General features: G+C 46.2%; 1 protein-coding gene across 1 annotated transcript; it reads left to right on the top strand.

Moving 5' to 3' along the window:
• angpt2b (angiopoietin 2b) lies at nucleotides 1-22806 on the top strand (the record flags this gene model as incomplete). The annotated part of the gene is made up of 9 exons (XM_083646342.1): nucleotides 1-309; nucleotides 5347-5502; nucleotides 7306-7427; nucleotides 11385-11617; nucleotides 12883-13007; nucleotides 16931-17032; nucleotides 19173-19339; nucleotides 22258-22388; nucleotides 22646-22806. 9 exons carry the CDS (start codon nucleotides 1-3, stop codon nucleotides 22804-22806), a joined length of 1506 nt encoding a protein of 501 aa, XP_083502468.1.
• Between the last annotated feature and the right edge of the window lie 1625 nt (nucleotides 22807-24431).

Here is a 24431-nt window from a genome sequence, read left to right as displayed (position 1 = left end):
ATGGGCCGCCTGCTGGCCCTGAGCCTCACCTACCTGCTGGCCGCCGCCATCGGCTCGGAGCGGCAGCGGCACCGCGTGCAGCACGGCCCCTGCAGCTACACCTTCGTCCTGCCCGAGGTGGAGCACTGCCGCCCCCCCAAGGACTTCCAGGTCACCAACACCCTGCAGGGGGACTCGCCCCCGCAGGCCGACCCCGGGACGGGCCGCCCGGAGCAGGCCAAGGCCCAGACGCCCAGGCCTTCCTGGCAGGAGCGGAAGCTGGAGAGTCTGGAGAGCGCCACGGAGAATAACACCCTGTGGCTGCAGAAGGTAAGGCGTTTGACACTGTGTTGACACAACCTGGACAGTGAGACTGAAGAGTGACTCGGACTGAAGAGTTGATGCAAACTCCAATGAGATGACTATACCGTTTTTACTATCTCCACTTTCTCCTCTGGCATCTGGCCATTCTGGGTCTCCCTCTTGGCATCGCCCTGTCTTTCCCCTTGTCCTCCTCACTCTCATCAGTCACATTTGAGCCGGTACAGACCATCAAGTGGAGTGTTGAAAAATACATGGTGGTCACGAACTACGCTATCTGACATCTGTTGACAGACATGGCCTTCATGATTGATAAGCTCGGTGCTCAGCTGGGCTTTCCTGGATGCTCGGTGTATCTGGCTCCATGACAGCATGTGATGTGTGTGTGTGCGCGTGCACGCACGTGTGTGTGTGTGTGTGTGTGTGTGTGTGTGCACATGTCTATATTTAAGACCACTGGGATGCCAGAAATCCCTGTTGCATGAGAGGGGAGAGAGATGAGATGAAAAAAGTTTGCTAACTAAGACAAGCCAAATGTGTCTCAGAGCGTTAAACCTTCTAAAGTGGTGTTGGCAACGGCAACAAGTACGACACATGAAGAAACTTCGCACATGTTTTAGCCCATTAATAAGCTGAAGTCTGCAGAAAGCCCCTGCGCTAAACTCCACTAGCATAAAAAGATAACGATGTTTCCTCAACGGAACATGTGTTTATCTCCGGCAGACACATTTGAGCATGTCTGGTCTCGGGGCCGTTGGCCTTTGCAGTGCCATTTCTCCCTGATTATGAATGACTAAACTGCAATGATGCGATTAAGAGTGGCTTCACAATAGTGTTTTCATTGCAAAGGTCATATCAGGGTACAGCATCGGTGGTGTGCTATTGTCTGGGCCAGACTGACTGAAACACCACCCGCCTTCTCCACCCTCCTCTCCCATTCTTGTCTGCATCTCTTTCAGGCAGAGTATTTATGTTATACACTACTAAATCCTCAGGCTGGCTACGCATGTGTGTGTTTAGATTGGCCAACTACTGTAAGGGCGTGTAAGTTGATTTCTAGATTTGAATTCCTCTTCCTGTCTATACCGTTTTGCTATCTCCACTTCCATGCATCTACTCTCCAAGGTTATTCAATTGGGGCCATATAATTGAAATTTTTTGAGGGGCCAGTTTTCGTTACATTCGTTTTCATTTCATTACGGGAGTTTTACCATCGTAACCGATTTTAAAATCAGGGCGCATCGCACACATACAAGGACAAACTTAATCGGATTTCTTCTCTCAAATCGACGGCGCTTCTGTAGGCAACAACAACTCACATGACCATGGAGAGGCAGGAGGCAGATGTTTAGTAGTTTACACTATTTTACCAAAGAAAAGCGAAAGTTTGGAGTTTGGATGAGGAAATGGCCGGTGAGACAAAAAAACAAAACAAAAACGACCCAAGTTGACAATTTAAAACCAGAACGTTGCTACGCTATTGCCTCGTGCTAAAAGTGCTAAAAGGGAAGGCAGGTTTCTTTTGAAAATGTTGTTTTAATGTTATTTTCTGTTTACACATTTATTTTCTTTATTAGAGGTACCATTGAAATGTATGGCTGACAGTGCCATACGCTTTATATTTATGAGAGAGTAGGGATGTGTGTGGGTGGAGGGTATTGTTTGTCTGCTTGTTTGTTTTTGTGTGTGTTTGGTGAAAAAAAAGTATTATAATACAATGCATAATGTGTTGACAACTATACAAAGAAAAGATTAATAAAAAAAAAGTGCTCAAAGGTTTTCCATTGTCTGGCAATACCATCAGCTGTCCTGATCGGGACGTTAAAGTTATATTATCCAATGTTGAAAGACATAATGAAGCGAAGCTCCTGTGTTTGCAAATATCAAACGGATGAGAAAATCTGTGAAGCTCCGATGCATCTTCCAATGTTTCGGGAGGGTTAGGAAACCAGACACAGCATACCAGATATCCTGTGTCGAACCTTGGTTCAGACAAAGATCAGAGCTAGATTTCTCCTCTGATTGTCAGGAGAGGTGAATGTCCAATGAAATATAATGGATGAAATGTTTTTCACTCAGTTCATGTGAATTAATCAAAAGGCCAGGGGAAAAATCAATTACAGGCCATATCCAGCCCACCGGCCGCCAGTTGAAGAGCCCAGCTCTAAAGCATGGCCTAAAGCTTAACGCAACAGCAGATTAGAATAACATCACTCATCTTAAGCACGTTCTCTGCAGCCCTGTAGTCTCTCTACCTCTCTCTCTTGTGATAGGATCTGTCAGGGAGGTTGACAAGAGGCAGTTTAATTCCTTCCATGTACAGAAAACGCTCAGCTGACATGCACATCCAGCTCTGTTTCTCTCCGTAACGTCTGGACACGGAGATCAGATCTTTCAACACCTTCCACCCAGCAGGCCAAAGCGATGCATAAATAACCTCAGTGTTGGTGGGATTTCTCCATAAACATAGCATGAACATGGAGAGCCAGTTTCTGATATGCACAAGAGAATAGCGACCTTTGACCCTGCATGGAAGAGCCTTTTCAACACCTAGCGAGGCTAATTATGGATCTCTGCATAATGTGCGGGGAAGAGCTTGCATGAGGGACAGCTTAAGGCAGAAGTGTGTGTATGTGTATGTGTGTGTGTGTGTGTGTGTGTGTATATGTCTATGATAAACTTTCTTCAAACCCACTCCAAGCTCCCCTGCGATGCTTTGACCACTGTGAGCCTTCGACCCAAACCCCTTTGAAATAAAAACACACACACACACACGCGCGCGCAAACGTATGCATGCTCACACTAAATCCACCGTGTTCCTCAAAGGAATCTCCAAGTGGACGAGGGCTACAGGCCTGCATGTACTACAATGTTCCAGGTTCCATCTCTGGTGTTTCCAAGAAGAAACCCGTGTTTGTTTTCTTTAGTTCAAACCCCCACGCAGCCTCCGTCTAGTCCCCTCCACTCTGGGCTGCCCTCAGGGGTGCATCATGGGCAGAGGGGAAGTGAGTGTGTTTTACTTCCTGCTTTTAGGGAGCCTGCGTGTACTGGATTATGCTAATGCTGTCATATTGCAAAGAGATCAAGGTGGCCGGGCTACTCTTGACGACCCGATTCCCTGGCCCGGTAATATTTCATAGCGCCACTAAATCACATTACCCCTCCCCTCCCCCTCCACATTATCTGATTAATCTCCATCTCTGTCCATCCCTCCTCCTTCCACTCCAACACGCCCCCCCCCCCCCCCCCCCTCGCTCCCTCTCGGACATTCTTGAACGACCCGCTGGCTTGACTTTGATGCATCTTAAGGTCGCGACCCCGTTCATTTGCGGTGATAAGTGGATTTGCATGGTGTCGCGCGCTGACACATCAATCAGGTCCGCAGTCTCGTAGAAAGCCATTCATTACTCGCACGGCCCGTCATCGTCCTGATGTGCCTCCTCGGCCCCATTATGCTGTCGTCTTTACGCCAGGAACACCCAGCACATGCTTTTCCCATCGCCTGTAATTGGAACTGAGAAGAAAAGCGTCTATTGGCTCCACAATTAAGATATCAAGTGATACAAAGCCCATGATCTCCTCAGCACTGATCCCCCCTTCTGTCCCTCGGAGACACCACGAGTCGAGCCAGAATGATGCTACATCCCAAATGCGATTTATCTGGCAGCGTTAGTGCAGCTTCTGACAAGAGCTGCAATGAGATCTTCTGTTTGGCCCATGCGTTGGCAGTTGGAGATGGGGTGTATCAAGACCTCTGGACTGAGCGCTATCATAGGAGGCTGTATTAGGAACACCACGGACAGGCGGCTGATAGCGGCTTGAATAAGGCTGATTATGATGCATGCTCCTCTGGTTCTTCCTTTGGAGCTTTGGCTAATCCGCTGGTAATCTCTTCACAACCTCCGTTATGGAGGGATTTCTCCCGCCGTCTCGAGTGCCCTAAAGTAGCAAAATGTGCAAGATGGGTTTTATGGAGCGAGAGAGATGGAGAGGGAGAGTTTGCAAGAAAGAAAGAAAGAGTTAGTGAGTGAGGGAGAGAGAGAGAGAGAGGAAGAGACAGAGACATCAAGAGGGAGTGAGAGACAAAGAGAGAAAGAGATTACCACCAAGCAAACGATTTGGGATCAGTATTTTCTACAGAAGTGTAGAAAGGAAAGCCTTCTCTTGTGGTCATGCATTATCATAATTCCATTCTTCTCTGAAATGGGCGTTTTCATAGAGAAAAAACAAACAAATCATCTCATTTGAATCCTTTTCGATTTTTACTCATTAGCCGGATCGATTTGAATATTTTCTCCTCGGAGGCTTCATCATTTTCCAGTCATGGGATTTAACGAGTCAAGTCTGATCTTTTCTCCCCCAGAACAGGCATACATATTAATGTTCCTTCCAATATTCTGCTTTGCGTTATTGCGAGGAACAGGCTGCCGCCTGCTAAACGTCCAACCAAACTCCATCGCTCATGACAGGGAAAGGTTTTAACTAAGATGCCTGAGCGCCCTTAGCTCAAAACGGCCACATTAATAAGAAAATCTGTTTATTGAAGCAAGATGGATGGCGGTCTATTTTTAGCCCCGCTATAACATATGAGTTTCCTCCATGCTTCTGTCTATGGGTGATTGATTAGAGCCTATATAATACGACTGTCCCCTAAAGTCCAGTGCACAATCATGTTCTCTCTCTATGTGCTTTCTGAAATGCCATTAGACTTCCAACATTATGAGGGATTATTAATGTGAGGTTGATGTTTCCCTGAAGCGAAACCACGAGCTGGAGGGATGGATCGATGGATGGATAGATGGTGAGACATTACCAGTGCCTTTAGGGATGCTGGGAGGCATGGGGTCCATCACAGCACCTGAGAGTAGCGGGGTGGCAAAGAGATGAATGGCGCGCGCAGCTTCGCTTTTAAGGTTGCCGCTTTACGCACTGCATCAAGCTGTCATTGAACATAAGGACATGATCTGTTTCGATATGAATAAAAGAACCCAGCTAAATCTGACATCCTGAGTAATATAGTGTGTGCGTTTGATCCTTCTCTTACAGCTGGAGAACTACATCCAGGAGAATGTGCGCACCGGGATGGACGAAATGAAGAGGAACGCCGTCCACACCCAGACGGCCGCCATGCTGGAGATGGGGACCAACCTCCTCAGCCAATCGGCGGAGCAGACCCGCAAACTGACGGACGTCGAGACCCAGGTGAGCCGGTCGGGAAGCGGCCGAGTGAACCTGAGAGAGAGGAGGCGTTTGAAGCCAATCCAAATCAATAAATGCAGGGTCGTGACAAATGATGTCACCGGCAAACAAATTGATGAGTAGGCAATTAACCATGACTGTATAAAGATATGGACGTAGCCACCGTGACGGCACCCTTTTTGGACTCGCGTTTTGAAACCTCGAGGTCGCCATCTTGGTTATGTGGAGCCAGAAGTGACGTTAATTTGGGCGAGAAGAGCTGCAGTGCGGCTTGCTATTGGTCTTGCTATTGACAGCCGGAATGTAGACGGCACCCGGGAGCAGTATGGGTTAGGGCCCCAGCCTGTGTCTTCCGTGAGGAAGAAGCCCAACAAATCCACGAGAGGCCTTTTAGGAGGGCCATTCAAGCCACAAGTGGAGCCTGCAGTACCACCACGGCCCAAGAAACATCATACCGGAATGAAATGTTGGGACTGGGGGAGTCTGGTGCAACGCACAGGTCCTGGACCTGGTGAGACGTAGGAGGAGCCCACAGAGCCCAGTCCCTCCACGTGCCAGAGCCTCCCGGTCCGCCAGAGTAGTTCCAGAGCAGCGGATTGAGTGGCCCTGTCTTTCCCTAAGAGGGCTGACCGTGGGTAGCTACTGGGACGTAAGTCGGGGCTTGATCAACCCCGGCTGGGTCACCTGGGCGAGGGTGTATGATGTTGCAGTACCCGAAACATCCTATGACCCCAGGGTACATCACTGATGATACGTCCCAGTTGCATCCATGTGATGTTTTTTTCTATTTGGTCTGTGATCGGCGAGCTGCGTTATCACTGGACAGGCAAGCTGTCAGTCACGCCCCAAAACATAGTCTTTTTAATAGTCTATTTTACTCTAAATGGAACCTTAATTGACATGCTGTATTGAAGAAGACTTGAAACCGATTGAGGCCATAAACCCATTAGGAAAGTGGCTACTGGGGCCATAGATCAAGTGAGAAGTAGGGTCACATCCCCATTCACTTCCATGGAAGCGGACTTGTAAAAACAAGCCAGTGGAGTCGCCCCCCTTCAGGCCATTCGAAATAATGACGGATTAAGTTACTTCCGCATTGGCCTCACAAAGCTAGCCCACTGGATGTAACTGGCTGACTCAGATCCAAAGGTGGTGACCGCTGCATTGAGACAGCTGGTATTTGGTTCCAGTTCCATAAAGTCTGATTGATACAATGAGTTGAGCTAGGTGACTGACAACAAGCCAATTAAAACATAAAAGTTGCGTTCCACAACACAGATGTGTCTTCAATCATGCCATCAACCTGTTTTGACAGATTGGGGTGTTTTATCATCCCAGTGCTTTCTTTCCCTCTCTACAAAGACCTTATGATGCATGAAATCTCAACCTGTACAAATATCGACACTGCTTTGTTCAACTTTTTGTTTTATCTGATACTTGAAAACATGGCACAGGGCGGTGCATATTATGAGATAATTACTGCTTAAAGGATAAGTTCACCCAAAATTTAAAATTAACTCATGCCGGTGCAAGGGCGGGTGAAGTTGTTTAGTCAGTCCACAAAATATTTGAGGAGTTTCCCATTGAAGTAAATGGTGACCAACTTTCAAACACATGAGGGTGCGTAGATAATGACTGGATTTTCATTTTTGGGTGAACTTATCCTTTACGTTTTTCTATTTTTATTATTGTGAGATCAAACTGCAGATTATGTCTCATGCATTTTATCCCCATGCGTCTGTCTAGCCATACCCTTCATGCTTCTACCCATACATAATGCATTCCTCTGTTCTTACCTATCTACAGGTGTTGAACCAGACAAGTCGCCTGGAGATCCAGCTGCTTGAGTACTCACTGTTCACCAACCGGCTGGAGAAACACATTCTCCAGCAGACTCAGGAGATCTCAAGCCTCAATGACAAAAACAGGTGAACACACCCACACTGTTTTGAAAAATTGGCTACAGATGCATTCAAGATATTGAAGGCACCAAGACGTTTGACCAAAACTCATCTCAGAAGTAATGTGCAAATCCCTGGTGGAATTCAAAGTTCAGATCCACTATTGTTTGTTATCATTATGAAAGAGAAAGTGGGTATCTGTGAATCTTTTTTTTTGGGGTCTAATTTCTGCACTTTCCACAGATCACTCAACATGTGCGTGTATCGTACTGTGATGTCTTCTTTTGTTTTTCTATTGATGAAGTTTGAGTTTCTGTCTGTGGCGCTCTTTTCTTTGTCTGGTCAGCCATGGTGCCTATCATTGGGGCTAGAAAAACGGTCCTCGAATGGCCACTTGAGGTTGGCTCCAACAGGGAGTCAATCCCCATTCCCCATCATGTTAAAATGCCCAAGTTTACAGCAGGAATAAACATCCTGGTACCTAAAAAAGGGTTTTTGGTTCTATTGCTAATTTCACTTTTCATGTCAACTGTGTAGTACGGGGGCTGCATTTTTATATAACTCACCTGTTTAGAGTAAAATAGACGATAAAAAAAGACTATGTTTTGGACGTGATTTGACCAATAGCAGGCAACGCTGCGTGGCTCTGTGGGAAACCCCTGGTCTTGCACCGTATCGCGCGAGCGAGAACCCAGATGGCAGCGGCCAAAATGCCAAACTAGAGGCTTTAGAATGAGAGTCCACAAACCATTGGGTGATGTCACACTCACTCCATCCATCTCTTTTATTCACCTTATGTAGCGCCGCACACTTGACCCATTGTATCACGACTTCCTGTTCAAAACGCCGGCTGTTTTACCTGCTCAAACTGGTCTGACTCACCTGGTCAAACCTAGTTTAACTCACATTATGAGGCTTATGAGTCACAGGAAGTGTAAATACAATCAGAACTTCCGATTGTATTTACATGTCCTGTTAGTCTCTCAAGCAAGACGGCCTCTCCTACATAAGGTGAATACAGTCTATGGTCCATGATGGCTATCACTGCATGCTACAGTAACTACCGTCTACTCATTCTAACAATAGAGAAAACATTTGCTTCTTGGATACTTGTAGCAAGTTTAATCACAAAGTAGAGTACATGGAACTGAGACAATTTAACAAACAATGTACATCTTCACACATAAACCGGGGAAGTTGCATTGTTTGTTAAAGTGTCTCAGTGACACATGCACTCTGCTTTGTGATTAAGTATCCAATAAGCTCCTTTTCTCTCTATTGTTATATTGTTGGCCTGCTGAGCTTTCTTGATCTACTTATTCTAACAGTTGCTCCTGCTGGAAACATAAAACGCATCATTTCCTGTGCACCAGAGGATGTTTCCCAGGAAGGATCTACCAGACACCAAACCGCAGATGTAATATTATTCCATAATATATACATATTTCACATTCTCTGCCACCAAGTCTGAAGTCATATAAAACAGCATACATTTATTGTTGCAGATTATTATTAAAGCAGTCAATTCCACAGTACAGTATAGTGGAGGCTTAGTACCGGTAGCAGAGTAATAATTTCAACACCGACTATAAAAGGATATTGCGCGTTGCTCAAAATAAGCAGTGAACCAGTGCACTGCACTTTATGATCATGAGCTGCTGTGTGTTTATGTATGTGAGTGTGTGTTTATGTATGTGTTTGTGTGTGTGGATGTATGGATGTATGGATGTATGGATGGATGGATGAATGGGCGCGTGAGGAGGCATTTCCCATTCTTCTCTCTAGGAACACAGGGTCAGATTGGGGCCGGCGACACACACGGGGGTTAAGGACAGGTCGCTGGGCGGCGTGAGGGGAGAGCGTGTTTTCTCTCTTTGTATCTGGCTGTTTATCATTCCATCCATCTGTAGCGAACACAGCGCCCCCAGCCCCCCGCCACCTGTTACACATCTGGCCCGCGCTCGGCCCCCGTGGCCCTCGTCCTTCATGTCCGTGACACGGCCATGACATGTCAATAAATGAATACATCTTCGCGAGGGGGCAAACGCCATGACGGGACACGGGAGGAGATGACGGGGGTCAGCGTAGATTGTCCCCCCGCCCCCCCCCCCCCCCCAAAGGCAGCTGGGCGCGAGTCGAGGAGAAATAAGCACTGGAGCGGTGGTGGTGAGGGGCTACTGCTGCTGCTGCTCCGCCGGCCGGGGCACGGAGCCAGCTTTGAACCACTGCCAGCTGAAGGGAGGAGAGAGCAATGTTTGTTTTCATAGGAAGTACATGCAAAACACTCGTGTAGTTGGAAGAGTGGCAGGAAGTGTAGCGCACTGCGGTGACAGAGAGCATAATCTAATAGCAGTTTATCTTTGTAGCAATAAATATTATGTGGTCATAAGCACAACAGTTTGAATACCCGTAATGCAACGCAATCCAAATTGCTGTATTTGCTCTGTCAAAGCCCCTAACTGTTTAAACATTGGCAAGCACATCGGATTACACCACCGCTCTAAACTTTCAGTGCGCCTCGACGTTAAAAAACGACGCAGAGGAGAACAATCTGTTAAGCCTCGCCTTGTACATTTATCGAGCGTGCTGCTCCAACACGAAGCGAATTCGAAATAGAAGATGCCCTTAAAATGTATTTGAACTGATGCAGAGTTCGTGCTTAAAAGACCCAAGGATACATGTTTAGTCTAGCGAGTGTGCGAGTGTGTGTGTGTGTGTGTGTGTGTGTGTGTGTGTGTGTGTGTGTGTGTGTGTGTGTGTGTGTGAGTACATGGGCTGAAAAGTAGCTCGTTCAATCTGGGTGGAGGGATTGTTTCAATAAATAACTGCTGCAGAGTCGTTAGTCAGACCCATAAAGATCAGTGTGCTGGGATTTATGGTGTTCATTTGGAGCTGGGGGTGTGGAGCCTGTGTGCACAAACACACACACATGCACACACACACACACACACACACACACACACACACACACACACACACACACACACACAGTCAGATGGGTGCCTCGTGGCTATGATGGAGAGGCCGAGCATGCAAGCCCATCTGTGAGCGTGGCTGCTGTACAGGTGTTTCTGTGCTGTTAGCCCAATGAGTCTGTCACACATAAGTCATGCTGACCTCAGCCAGCCTGTGAGGAAATGTGCATTTGTTTGTGTAGCCTCCACTGTGGAAGGTGGGTTCTGAATGGATGGCTGGTCAGCAGCAGTCCTGCTCTCTCTCCACCCCCCCCGAACCCCCCCATCCCCTCGCCTTCGATCTTCTCTCTTTACGTCTCCTCCCTCCTACATCACAAACAATATGCGTCTGAGCGATTCATGTCATATGAGTCTTCAGGTTTTATTTTCCTGAAAGCAAATGAAGACATCTGCCACTGGGTTCCAATCATGCTCCCTCCGTTTGAAGGCTATTGTTGGAATAGGCAACACCTTATTTGTATAGGCCAATCTGACAAACTGGGAAGAAAAAGTAGATTCAACAAAGTGCCTAACGCGCGCCTCCACAGACTGCAATCTGGGAACCCATCGGTTAAGAAAATATTTTTCTCGAAAGTCTGTCTCAAGAGATTACAGACGTAACCCTAACCATGACCTTAGCCTAACCCTGGCGCTAATATTAACCCTAGCCCATACATTACGGATAGACTACTTTAGTATCTAGTATCATTTGAAAGTCATAGCCTACAGTTTTTAGTGACGCATTATTAATTGTTGAGTATCAGCAATGGAATGTCCAAATAAACTGTGACCTAAAAACTAACTGAAAGATCAAAACAAAACAAAAATCCCTGGCACAGGAATATTGTTGAAACAAGCCAAGCTATCTTGGAATAAGGGAGCTCACGCTCCTCGTTTCAAGATATTGTCTAAATGCGCTGGAAAGAAGTGAATTTATCACACCTCATCGGCAGAATTTTTCACTTATTTTCATAACTCGATACTTGACTAAATGAATTTTTTGCCATGTAAATCTGTTTGTATTTGACAGTTTTCTGGAAGAGCGGTTGTTGGCGCTGGAGGCCCGGTACGGGAGGGAGCTGGCGGGCCTGCAGAGTGAGAAGCAGCAGCTCCAGGAGCTTCTGGAGCGGCAGAGCGGGCTGGTCAGCCAGCTGCAGGGAGAGCTGGGCAGCTCCACACACAACAGCACCGCACTACAGAGGCAGCAGGCCCTGCTCACAGACACTGTGCAACAGCTGCTGGCTATGGTCAACCACTGCAATGGTATGAGCAAATCATTTCATCGTGATATAAAGTGTAAGGAAAAACGATAGACACATGGGCGAAGTTGGCGTTGGTTGAGAGGGTTCACCGACCCCCCGACCCCCCTAGTGGCCGTAGCCAACTACTTAACGTTAGTTTGTTCCGCTCTCTCCCTCGCTCCCTCTGACACCTGTGTTATTCTGTGTGTTCTCTCTGTGTTTAAATTCGGTTTTCTGAATTCCTATGGAATGATTTAATTTATTGAAGTTATTTTGTGGTTTGTGAGTTTGGTTTCTATGGTAATTCTCACACCGTTCATCACTCATGGTCATATTAGTCGAGATATGAGAATGCACCTGCTGTACCCTAATTATTAATTTTCCTCTCGATTTTTTGTGAAGCTCCAACCTTAAAGTTCAAACTTTGCCATGGAAAGACACAATTTATTTTATTTTAGGGACTTTCAATGTGCCAGTGTTAGCCAGATGGCAATTTTCAACTGCTGTGCCTTTGAACTCCAGTTTGATTGCTAGTGCCACACACACACACTGACAGGAGTAGCTAACCCTACCATACATGTTTCTGATGGTGGGAAGAAACTCACACGAACACGGCGAGAACATGCAAACTCCACACAGAACGGACCGGGGTTCGAACCCAGGACCTTCTTGCTATGAAGCAAGAGTGCTTACCACTGAGCCACAGTTCCATCCTAACTGGTGTTGTGGCTATTACGTATGTACTGACCGAAGTGTTTTTGAGGGCTGCACTCTGCTACTGTAGGCGATTTTGCATGTCGGCAGCTCCTAATGGCAGCAAGAGGTAACTGTTTGAAAACTGATTGAACTCCAATACACAGAATGCACGTCATGTGTCAGCATGCACACAGCATGCTCATGTTTGCCAACGTGGCCGGTCTGTCAGTTGCTTTATACCAGCAGATCCTACCACAGTCAGCGATGAGAGAGGCAAAATAGCCAACTTAGCTGAGTTCAGTTTTCTGTGGATGGAGCGCTGTTGACAAAGACACATGTATGTTAAGGTTACTCCTGTCAGTGCCCCAGATCAAGGCACTGGCAACGGTGAATGGGACACTCTTGTCTATTGTAGCCCAACCTTGTGATTTAGGTTGATAAAACAAGTATTTTACTTTTCTTTTCTTTTTTAATATCGCAAAGGTTCAAATGAAGGTTCCCTTCATTAACCCAGGGAACTCAGATGTGGTTGGGATTGGGCAAAATCCATAAGGTTGCCATCCGTCACCATGTGCCTGCATGTTGTTCCAGAAATCTCCACTGTGCCCAAGGAGGAGCCGCTGAGCTTCAGGGACTGTGCGGAGATCCTGCGATCTGGAGTGACAGAGAACGGCATATACAGCTTACGTCTCCACAACTCTACTCAGACTGTCAAGGTACTAAGATCCAACTCTACCCAGACTGCCAAGGTACTAAGACAACTCTACTCAGACTGTCAAGGTACTAAGGCTCAACTCTACCTAGACTGTCAATGTACTAAGACAACTCTACCCAGACTGTCAAGGTACTAAGACAACTCTACTCAGACTGTCAAGGTACTAAGACAACACCCAGACTGCCAAGGTACTACACAACTCTACCCAGACTGTCAAGGTACTAAGACAACTCTACTCAGACTGTCAAGGTACTAAGACAACTCTACTCAGACTGTCAAGGTACTAAGACAACTCTACTCAGACTGTCAAGGTACTAAGACAACTCTACTCAGACTGTCAAGGTACTAAGACAACTCTACTCAGACTGTCAAGGTACTAAGGCTCAACTCTACATAGACTGTCAAGGTACTAAGACAACTCTACCCAGACTGTCAAGGTACTAAGACAACTCTACCTAGACTGTCAAGGTACTAAGACAACTCTACTCAGACTGTCAAGGTACTAAGGCTCGAAAGGTCATTGGCCTTCTCCTAAATATCACCTACTTGAGTCTGGCATCACGCATGGTGAAACTTTTGCTGCAAGACATTTTATCCCACTGTCTTATCTAGCAATAATAGGGTCATCTTCAGTTTTTATTGATTTTACTGTCTATTCCCAACTAGGTAATGTGAAGCTATACACACACTTCTGTATTGACATTCAGAGCCGTTATCATTTTTTCTGGACCACAGTAAACTCTGGCAGGACAAGCTCTTCTGGTGTGATGGTATTCTACAGGGATTCTTTTTTTTCTGGCATAGAGATTGATTGAAATGTCATGGTGGGTTTATACAGAGAGATACAGTCATAAGCAACAGAAGCATTGTGGCCCGCAGGCTCCAGGGTGAGCACTGAGCAGTCGAATGCTAAGGCAGAATGGCTTAAGAGAGGCACCTCCGCTGACCTGAAGAGACATATGGCCCTTGCTAACCCAACCATGGCATATATATATATACCATCAGGGTATCCTTTCTCTGAATCAAAATTACCATTCTTGGGATCTTCACTGTCAGAACTTAATGGAGAAAAAACAAAAGATAGCAGTGAAATTGCCTTTTTGTTATTCATTACTTTCACTCTATAGTTTGCTGGCTGGCACCATCTCCTACTGCCTCTGTCGCCCCTCGTTATTACCGTACTCCTATTCATTTCCTGTGGGCAATGCAGCCAGGTGTCTGGCATTGGTGGCATGTGTTTCCTGCCAGCTGGGGCCAATGCATGTTTCCATAGATGCAAGTTAGTGCTTTCACTCTATCTATGCCATCTAATTCCAGCGTGCCTGGGTGGCTGCATACAAGTGGAGAAGACTCAAATTGCCCTATTTTCATTGCAGAGAATAGGCTTTCTCAGAGTTGGACAGGAGACAAAGAGCACATCATTTGTGTGGGAGGCAGAGTTGGCCAGAGTGGAAATATCAAAAGAGAGACAAACCAAAAAAAGTTATTTTAACAAGTGAAGTTATCTATCGTTACTAAGGCTGTGTGGGGGTGCCGATGTGCGACAAAAGTTTCTAACAGCTTTCTCCTTTTTTAACTGGCGCAATAATGCAAATGCTTTGCAGCTGAAAATAATCCTCATTATATTCTTGTTGACAGGTATTGACGTTGCCAGGGCGACAGGCACAAATCCTTCAACATCCTCTTCATCATGCCAGGCACACATGATGAGGAGAGATAACAGCCTGCTCTGAAAGCTAAGCACGCACGGGGCTCATAAAGTCAAATGCATGACTCTAACACATATTGAGAAATCAGTCTTTTGTCTCCGTAAACCCCCTGACAAATTACCATAACCACGACAATATCTTCTTAAAGTCATATAATGCCTCAGTACACTGTATTCCTGCATTTTATTGTAATAGAGTTGGCCCTAAATGATTGCTTGCTGTCCAATAGTAAGTGGATTTGGATAGATAATAAATATGGATCTAGTGGAAATCAATATTAACGATGACATTTGGGAAATGATTTAAATCGCGAATTCGATTTCAAGGCTCTGCTTTTTTTGTTTTTTTCGATGGCGCTGCCTTAATTAATGAACAGAGAAGAATCGGCATATCGCTAATCAACTCTGTTTTCTGAGGTAAAAGACATGAGCGCCATTTGACCTGGATTTAGCCGTCCTATTCCAGGAAAGGGCTGGAAACCATCTCGGTTCCAGCGGAAAATAGCCAGTGGAGATGTTGAAATACGGAGGTCTCCTGGGATGCTGTCCAGCCACCAGCATGTATGCGTCAGCCGTGGAGCACCCTCGGACTCCTGAGCCAGGACACTGTTTGGTGAATGGGAGAGTAGCCGAGCAACCCACCAAGCAAATCAATTATTTGTACCGCCAGTTGAGAAACAAACTCACCCTAACCCTAAATAAATAAATGATGTCTCAAGAGTAATGGCCAGAATTACAAGTCGCAGTGATGGTTAGAGTAACAAATCTCACTGTCAATACGGCTACAATCTGAGCTGACTCTATGAGCAGAATGTCAAAACAATGTGCATGATTAAATGGATAAAAGACCAAACCTGTGGCCACCAGGTATGCAGACTGAATACAGCTGTTCAATAAAGGATCGCCGACACAAAAAACATCTAATCTTACCACCCAAAGGAGCCTTTCACACATTTCACATACTCGCGATGCGCGAGGGAGGCGGAGACATGTCGAGTTCAATGTCTAAAATGTGTAAAAACTATTCCCCTAACAAGTATAAATTTCAAGGTCTGTCACGAGATGAATAGGTGCAATTCATTACGATTTTGTCCTTCCAAAACTTATCTACGTATGGCGAATGTGCAGCCAAGGGAGAAAGAAAACAGTGTGTGTAACCAAAAACGCAGATTCCTCCTACCCCAGCCCCCCACTCAAGGGGATAACAGAGCGTGCTGACATGTTAGTTTTTCCTTCCCACCTGGGTCATATCATTGCACGACACCCTGAAATGTTGGGCTCCCCCCTTTTCTCTGAGGCTTCCAAGGCGGCCTTCAACGAACGGAAAAACTCTGGTGTTTTTTTCCTTTCCTGAGGGCATGAGATGTTCTTTCACACTTCCCTCTCTCTTCACTTGGAGATCAGACTGCCGCTTTAAGGTGTGATTCCTTTTGGATTGAATTTAGCGCCTTTTTTCCGGATCTGACGATCGCTCAAAGCGTTTCACAGTATGTCTTTTCACCCATTCAAGCTTACATTCACACATCAATGGTGTCTGCAGCCATGCGCCTGGGGATGGCACGGTGGATCAGTGGTTAGCACTGTTGCCTCATACAGCAAGAAAGTCCCAGCTTCGAATCCCGGTCCGTCCCAGGTCCTTTCTGTGTGGAGTTTGCATGTTCTCCCTGTGTTTGTGTGGGTTTCCTCCCACCATCAAAGAAGACATGTATGTTAGGGTTAATACTCCGTTCAGTGGCCCTGATCAAGGCACTGGCAAAGGAGCTGGAGTTGGTCCCCGGGCGCTGCACTGCGGCTGCCCACTGCGGCTGCCCACTGCGGCTGCCCACTGCTCCTAGTTCTAGGAAGGTTCCTAGTAGAGGATGGGGCAAATGCAGACGATGGATTTCCCCATGGGGACAATACAAGTTAACCTAACATAACTGCACATCTGGAGCAGTGAGGAGTGTCTTGCTCAAGGGCACTTCGACAGACCTTCCGATTCCCAGATGGCAGCTCTACTGTACCTCCTGAGCTGCTGCCGCCTCATCTGACCTTTGGATTTTGTTTGTTTTGCTTGGACTCAGATTTAGATAATGCCTTTCTCTGATGCACATCAGAAAGTTTTCTCCGTAGAATCAATATTCCTTTTGTGCAATCGCAGCAGAGAGCAAAAACCTGTTCGCAAGCTTTTCACAATTTACTTCAATTACACGCCATTTTTTGCTTGATTCCCGCAGGTGTTCTGTGATATGAAGACTAGTGGTGGGGGATGGACAGTGCTGCAGCATCGGAGAAACGGCTCTGTTGACTTCCACCGCGGGTGGAGGGACTACAAAATGGTAGGTTCGCTCATCAGAAGGTAGCATGACGACACGGTATAGGCACAATGGATCTGGATCGCGGGACTGGACAGGAGGTTCTAATAACTGTCCATGGGTGGTTTGGCATGGAGAGGCGTGGGATACCAGCGAGAACTGTGATCCCAGGTGACCTGCGGTTGTTGTATTTGGCCGCCCGGGTGCTCTCTACCACCCCCATGTTATTGCACCTGCTCGCTCCCTCTCCCTGTCATACTCCCACACACACACAAACACAGACAGACAGACACACACACACACACACACACACACACACACGTCATGCACTTCAGTCACCCGCAGAACCTGTGTTTATCCTCATCAAGATCCCCGATGCTTTGAAGCTTAGGGAAATGGATTTGTGGTGATGAAGGTAACAGCAGATCTATCCAAAATCTCGCCCTGGACATCAAGCGCTGACTGGATATCATACAGTCGCACACAGGAGACTATGAAGTTGTTCCAGCGCTCGAGCTGAACCAAGCACAATTTCACACCTTTGGATTTTGTTTGTTTTGCTTGGACTCAGATTTAGATAATGCCTTTCTCTGATGCACATCAGAAAGTTTTCTCCGTAGAATCAATATTCCTTTTGTGCAATCGCAGCAGAGAGCAAAAACCTGTTCGCAAGCTTTTCACAATTTACTTCAATTACACGCCATGCAAATGAGCGAGACTGGTTAGGACTTTTGATTGAACAGAGCGATTGATCTCGTACCTTTTTCAGATCAATTGGCACAGCTTGACTGGGAAATGGAATGGTTAGTGGATGGTGATTGTGGACAGAAAGAGAGAGAGAGAGAGGGGGGGGGGGGGCTTTAAAATAAAGAATAACTAAAATTCAACAACAATATTTTTCCAAGTGGATGATAAATATTTGGCTGCAGTTGGGGCGTGGGAGCACGGGGGCCCTGTGGCAGATAACGTATGTACTAAAGTGCTTCACTGACCTGCTCCACACTTCATATTCTCCAAATCTGTGGCCAGTGTTGATCAAATGTTGGACCCAGGCCGGCAGGCTGCATGATATATACTCCAAGACTCTCGCTATATATTCACTCTCTCACTTAGGACCAATAACAAACACAGGCTGGACAAAGTGAGCAACAATTCAATGTTGGGGGAACAAAGGGGGAAATGTATCCATCTAAAATAATCTGTGGATCTTAAAATGCAAGTAATCAGGTCTTCGAGGCCATATCCGTATCGATATGACTGACAGTTAACATATTCATCTTGATCCCTCTCTCAAAATCATTTGGCCTTTTCACCGTACGGTTGACCTTTCGCGCCCCCTTGTGGCCGGCAGACACGTGACATTTGGCACTTGACAGCGCTCTGTGAAATTCATTAACGGACGCCATCATTTGCCCCCCCCTCCTCTTCAGCTGTCTCTTTGACTAGAACGCCTCATTTCATGATCAGTTTCCACTGGACTGACCACGTCCACTCCCATCGCGAAACATTTCTGTCAACTCCATCATACCCACGGTGCGCTGTATCTGTTTTCATTTAACGCTGACGTTGGCTTTGTGAAATGATTTGTATGTTACTCTGTAGATCCACCTGTCAACATGGTTTAAACTCACACAGACTCATGTATTGCCTTGAGATTTCCCTGTTCTATACCCGTTTCAGTGTTTTACAAGTACCTTCTCCTGGATTGCCTCTTTAAAATGTCATTCCTACATATTTGCACAGGGAAAGGGGGGGAAAACATTGTCTCGCCCTGTAAAATGTGTCGTCATGCTACTGCGCATGGCTCTGATTGCTCTACTATGATCTAAACTAAAGGATATTTCAAGGTAAAAGTTCAGACAAACAATGGATCTACCATCAGGCAGTTAGGCGGTGCATTGATAGGATATTGTTACAAATTGAAGTCTCAATTGTCTGCTCCCTCACTTTGGGAGAGAAAATGTCAGTTCATAAATACTCACCGGACTGTGTTAGGCCATCATAATGATATATGTGACTTCTTAAATTGAGGGCCATTTCCAGATAAATACTTGGCAGATCCCTGGTAAAATCCCCCCCCCCTTGTTAGAATATTTGTCCTGTTCTATTGTTTCTGTCTGTGCGTGTTCCAGTTCTATTGTTTCTGTCTTTGTGCGTGTTCCAGGGATTTGGAGAGCCGTCTGGGGAGCACTGGCTGGGCAATGATATCATCCACAAGCTGACCAGCTCCCAGGAATACAGTCTGCATGTCCAGCTGAAAGACCGAGAGGGGAACGAGGCGTACTCGCATTACGACCTCTTCTCCATAGACGCAGAGGACAGGAACTACAGGTGACCTACCCGCATGAAATACCTACAAATTGCTCATGTGACTTACAGTATCGAGCTAATAAAGAAGTAAAGTGCCTCTGGGTTTGATGGCATTCATTACGTGACACGGAAAACACGCTCAAACAATCAGGCGTCCAGTTGAACTCTTTCTTAAACTCGATCAGAATTTTGACATGAATGGAACCCGTGATGAAATGCTGTATTTCCTTATAGAGTTTTCTTAAAAGTCCTTCAAACTGTGAAAGACATATCATCGCAATAGTGTCCTAATACCCCGCAGTCTTCGTTTTACCTCTAGGGGGCAAAACTCTAAATACCATGACAAATTAGAAAAACCATTATGACAGTTGAAACCCCCCCCCCCCCCCCCACCCCCTTCTTTCTCTATGCTTTCTTATCACCGAGCACAAAAGTTAAAGAGCCGCTATAGGCCTGTTTTTAAAAATGTCAATCAAAACGATGAGCTCAGCGGAGGGCGTGCCGCCACTTTCTACTGCTTCCACTTTTCTTTGCCGTCACCACGGCTACCGCTGCCCCTGGAACTCCCTGAGGGTAACCCCGTCCACCGGAGGATAACAGGACCGTTCAGCAAAACCTGGCCCTGCCAGAAAACTGACAACGCAAACTAATCTCCACAGGGACCCTGCACTCACTAATAAGATTAGGATGTGCATGTGCAGAACCCATGCATTCCCCCCCAAATAGAAAAACAAAATTTTAACGCAAAGTGTGGTTTCGATTTCACGTGAATTAGAATTTGCTCTTGTTTTCTGGAGGTTTATGGAGAGATTGATGTGCTCTCAGCCTGAGATGAGAAATCATAATCATATGTGGGTCTATGCTTTCCAAGATACCTAATCGGGCATCAAATTGCGTTTGCCTGACCTTGTTCTCCATAATTAGCGTGATGCTATAATGAAAAACTGAACGTTTCGCAATTTCGCTGTAGGCTACGCTGTGTGAGGTGCACGCAGGCACCTGCATGGATGTAATCACCTCTGAAAGCCAGCTACTGAGATCATGTTCTATCTTAGCTCGTTGAGTATCCTTAGTTTTATTAGGCATTGCTGAGGGTGATGGCTTTCTGTGCAGGTTTTATTGGCTCTCCAAAAGCCAGAACTATTCAGCCAAAGTGATCCTCCGGTCAGCTGCTGCCAATGCACTCACTGGGCGTTCGCCTTAAACCCGGGAGCAACACTTTCTTCTTTGATGCAGTCTGAACAGCCGTTGTAGGCCCTCCTAATACAACAGTCAATAGTAAACCATAGAGAGGCAAAGTGAACGTCACTTCCTGCTTCAGCGCTGTACCAGAGATTGTCTTCCATAATTTATTTTCCCATAGACTATATTTATCTACATGTATATTTAGAATTGGGAGAGACCATAGAACATTTCACTCGGACCAAAACTTAAAAAAACAACAACAACAAAATTCTTTAAACCCAAATTGTTTTACGTTTTGGTCCGAGTGAAATGTTATGCGGTCTCTCCTGTTTCTAAATATATCTGAACCATTTGGTTTGAACAAGTAAAACTATTTATAAGCATTTTTTCAAAATGTAAATTCTAAAATAAATGCCGGATGAAAATCTCTGGTACAGTGCTGGAGCAGGAAGTGACGCTCCACGTTGGCTCTCTATAACAGCCTCCAGAGGGATACCCTGTGGTAATGGAGAAGTACTTGGACTAGGACGTCTGGGATTCATTTGTAGGGCAAATGCTCTGGTAATGGTGACATCTTTATTGAAAGAGTTCTGGATGTGCCTACCACAGTCCACAGAACCTCTGATAAATATGTAGTGTGCACACCATAGGCCCTCCTCGGAATGGCTCTGGGGACGAGCCAGATCACCATTAAATCACCCCAAGGAAACGCCATGAGAAATGTTGTGATAAAAGTATTCGGCCGAACCATCAACAGGCAATGAAAGACCGAGGTGAATTTTGTATGCAGGAATCTTCATTTTTCTTCAGAGGCCACACAGCCCATATCGTCTCCACAGGCAGTGTGTGGTCTGTAATAACCATACAGTCTCAAGATGATCTTATGACTGAAGATAAAATATTCTAACAGCCTCTGCACCATTCCAGCATTATTCCTGTCCCGACGCTGTCAAGTCAAACTCCCCGTTGGTGCCCCCCATGCTGTGTGGTCCTGCTCTCTGAACTTACAAATCCAGGAGGAAGCTCCCTCGTTTAGTCATCACAGACAGCATGGCCCGGGGCTGGGCTATGGAGATGTAACATAACACACGGGAGAGAGTCCAGCACTAACTAGACAGTATGACAGGCCAGAGAGGAGAGGGCAGACAGCAAGGCTGGCCTCCGAGCTCGTCCGCTCTCTTCAAATAACCAGCAATGGCACACACATAACTGCAGGGCTAGGTTATGAAAATAAAGGAGTCAAATGTATTTCGCGTGAGCAGAGATTTCTGTCAAAACTGTTTGCGTTGTTTGAGAAATCAGAATGTGGGGGGGGGGGGGGGGGATAATGAATAGTTCTTTAGATTATTGTTTGCTTTCCCAGTGCAGTGTTGTATGGCAACCCTGGGGGGAAAGACTTCTTCTCTTTGTTTGTGTGTTGCAAACGTACACTTAAGGCTGTGATGTATTGCGGTGTTTCACAGGTGACACATAACTTGATTACCATTGATTTCTGAAGCCTTGACAGTGAGAATGAATGAAGGAACGGCTATAGGGTGCAGCAAAGTGTACATTAGCGGTCTGTACACTTGCTTGGTTCGGGTTAAAGCTTCACTAGGCAATACTTTTATGCAAAAATAAATTGACCCAAATCACCAAGTGGGACTGCAATAGAGAAGCGAGCAACTTTGAATAATGAATAGATTCCCCCCCCCCTTTTTTTCCCCCGGTGTTTAAATAGTCTAACTCTCTGCTCCTAACTCTCCTCAATCCAGCATTCACGCAGAGGGCTTCAGCGGCACGGCCGGCCGCACCAACAGCCTCACCCACCCCGGCACCCCGTTCAGCACCAAGGACAGAGACAACGACCGCTGCACCTGCAAGTGCGCCCAGATCGCATCTGGAGGTACTGTTCTGCTTCCCCCCCCCCGCTTGTGTTACTACACTCCTGTCTGTCACAATCTATCCCTCCTTAAACCTTCTATCGTTAAAAACATTTCCATCCAGCCCCCTTGTAAACGTCCCCGAAGTGCATTTCATTTTCCTTCTGCAGCCGTATAAAGTTACGGCCCAGTTACGGCCGTGCATGCGGGTGTTACGTTTCACGAGCGTTGGATTCAATTCGTTCATGCTATTGAACCCTCTGACACCTGTCCTCTCCAGGTTGGTGGTTCGAGGCCTGTGGACCGTCCAACCTGAACGGCGTGTACTACCCGGCCTCGTCCAGCGTGGTTCGCTACAACGGCATTAAGTGGTACTACTGGAAGGGCCCCAATCTGATGGCGACCATGACCACCATGATGGTGCGCCCTGCAAACTTTTAACAGCGCGACCCGTTCGTGTCAGACGAAGGGATGAATGTCGTCAACGACGGACTGAACAATATCCAGGAAGTGGACTATTTTTGAGAGGAAATTCAAATGGACCTTGGTGGTTTCAGGTTCTGGACATGATCTCGGAGGGCCGCTTTTCCAGTTGCCTGAGGCTGTGTGCAGCCTCTCAGCGAATGACAGGGGGGGGGGGGGTTTCAAACGGAGAGACTTGGTAATCTATTCGTAAAGGTGCTCAGACTACATTTGAGCTGAGATAGAGGGAGTGGTTGTTGCTGCAGATGATAAGGTAGGACACAGGTGATGTGATGAAATCAAATGATATGGTTTGTTGATAAGGAAAAATAACTCAACCAAGAATTAATTTCAATTTAATGTGTTGATTAACCTTTGGAACCATTTTATAGCACTACTTATTTTTTGATATTAAAATCAGAAAATTAATGTAAACACGAGGGTGTTTGTATGTTTGTTTACTCTCTTACGAGACTTCCTGCAGTGTGTTCATATCAAGGATGGCTGCCCACGGCAAAATGATCAACCCACTGATATTCCTCTCTTTTTCTCCACATAGTCGTCTTCCCTGCGCTTAGAATCTTATAAGAATTTTTGTCCAAGCTCTTTAAATTGAGAATGAAACACTATTCTGAGACTTTTCTCTTTATGAAAATACAGTACAGTAGATCTGGGGATTGGTATGTATACTCTCTTTCTTACACCTCTTCAAACACAGCAAATAGGCACTGGAGATGTTCAATCCATACACAACAGACTGAGAGATAACCTGCTGAATTTACCACTGTTGATAAAACAACACCGTCCATCAACAATAACAGGCTTCTCCTTTTGCTGCTTCTTCCAAAGGGTTTTTCAGAAAGACATCTTTCCAGATATACCGCTCCTCCCATAAAGCTTCATTTGAGATTACCCTCATAAAAGAACATCATACGCTTTGACAGGTGTATATTTACGTTTATTTACTTTCACAATGAAATATTTGCAGTAAACTAAGATATAGGAAAAATATATGTGAAATCAATTTTTAGTTTCAATTAAAATTATATTGGCCGTCTGGGTAGTGTTGAGGCAACAGCACTCACCGACCACTGCAGAGACCAGGGTTCAATGTCTGGCAGCGGTACTTCCGGCTTGGTCAGACGTCCCTACAGACACAATTGGCCGTGTCTGCGGGTGCCGGTGGGGTATGAGTCCTGGCCGCTGCACTAGCGCCTCCTCTGGTCGGTCGTGGTGCCTGTTCGGGGAGAGGACAACTGGGGGGAATAGCGTAATCCTCCAACGCACTACATCCTACCGGTGAAACCCCTCGCTGTCAGGTGAAAATAAGCGGCACATGGAGGAAGCATGTGCTAGTCTAATGGCTCTCCCCAGATCGGCAGAGGGGGTGGAGCAATGACCAGGACAGCAGGGGGAATTGGCCAAGTACAATTGGGGAGGAAAGTCTGGGGGGAAAAGATCAAATAATATTGGTTTTTGGTTCCTTCTAACCCTCTGTACCAAGTGCTCACATCCATATAAGCCAACAAGGCACGCTGGACTCAGGAAGTGAGATATCTCGCACCATTGGATGACCACGCATGAATCATCCAATAACACAGGTC

Source organism: Poromitra crassiceps, assembly GCF_964638095.1.
Source record: "Poromitra crassiceps genome assembly, chromosome: 11".
Lineage (NCBI taxonomy): Eukaryota > Metazoa > Chordata > Actinopteri > Beryciformes > Melamphaidae > Poromitra > Poromitra crassiceps.
Note: the sequence above shows the minus strand (reverse complement) of the source record. Positions and strands in the feature narration are given on the sequence as shown.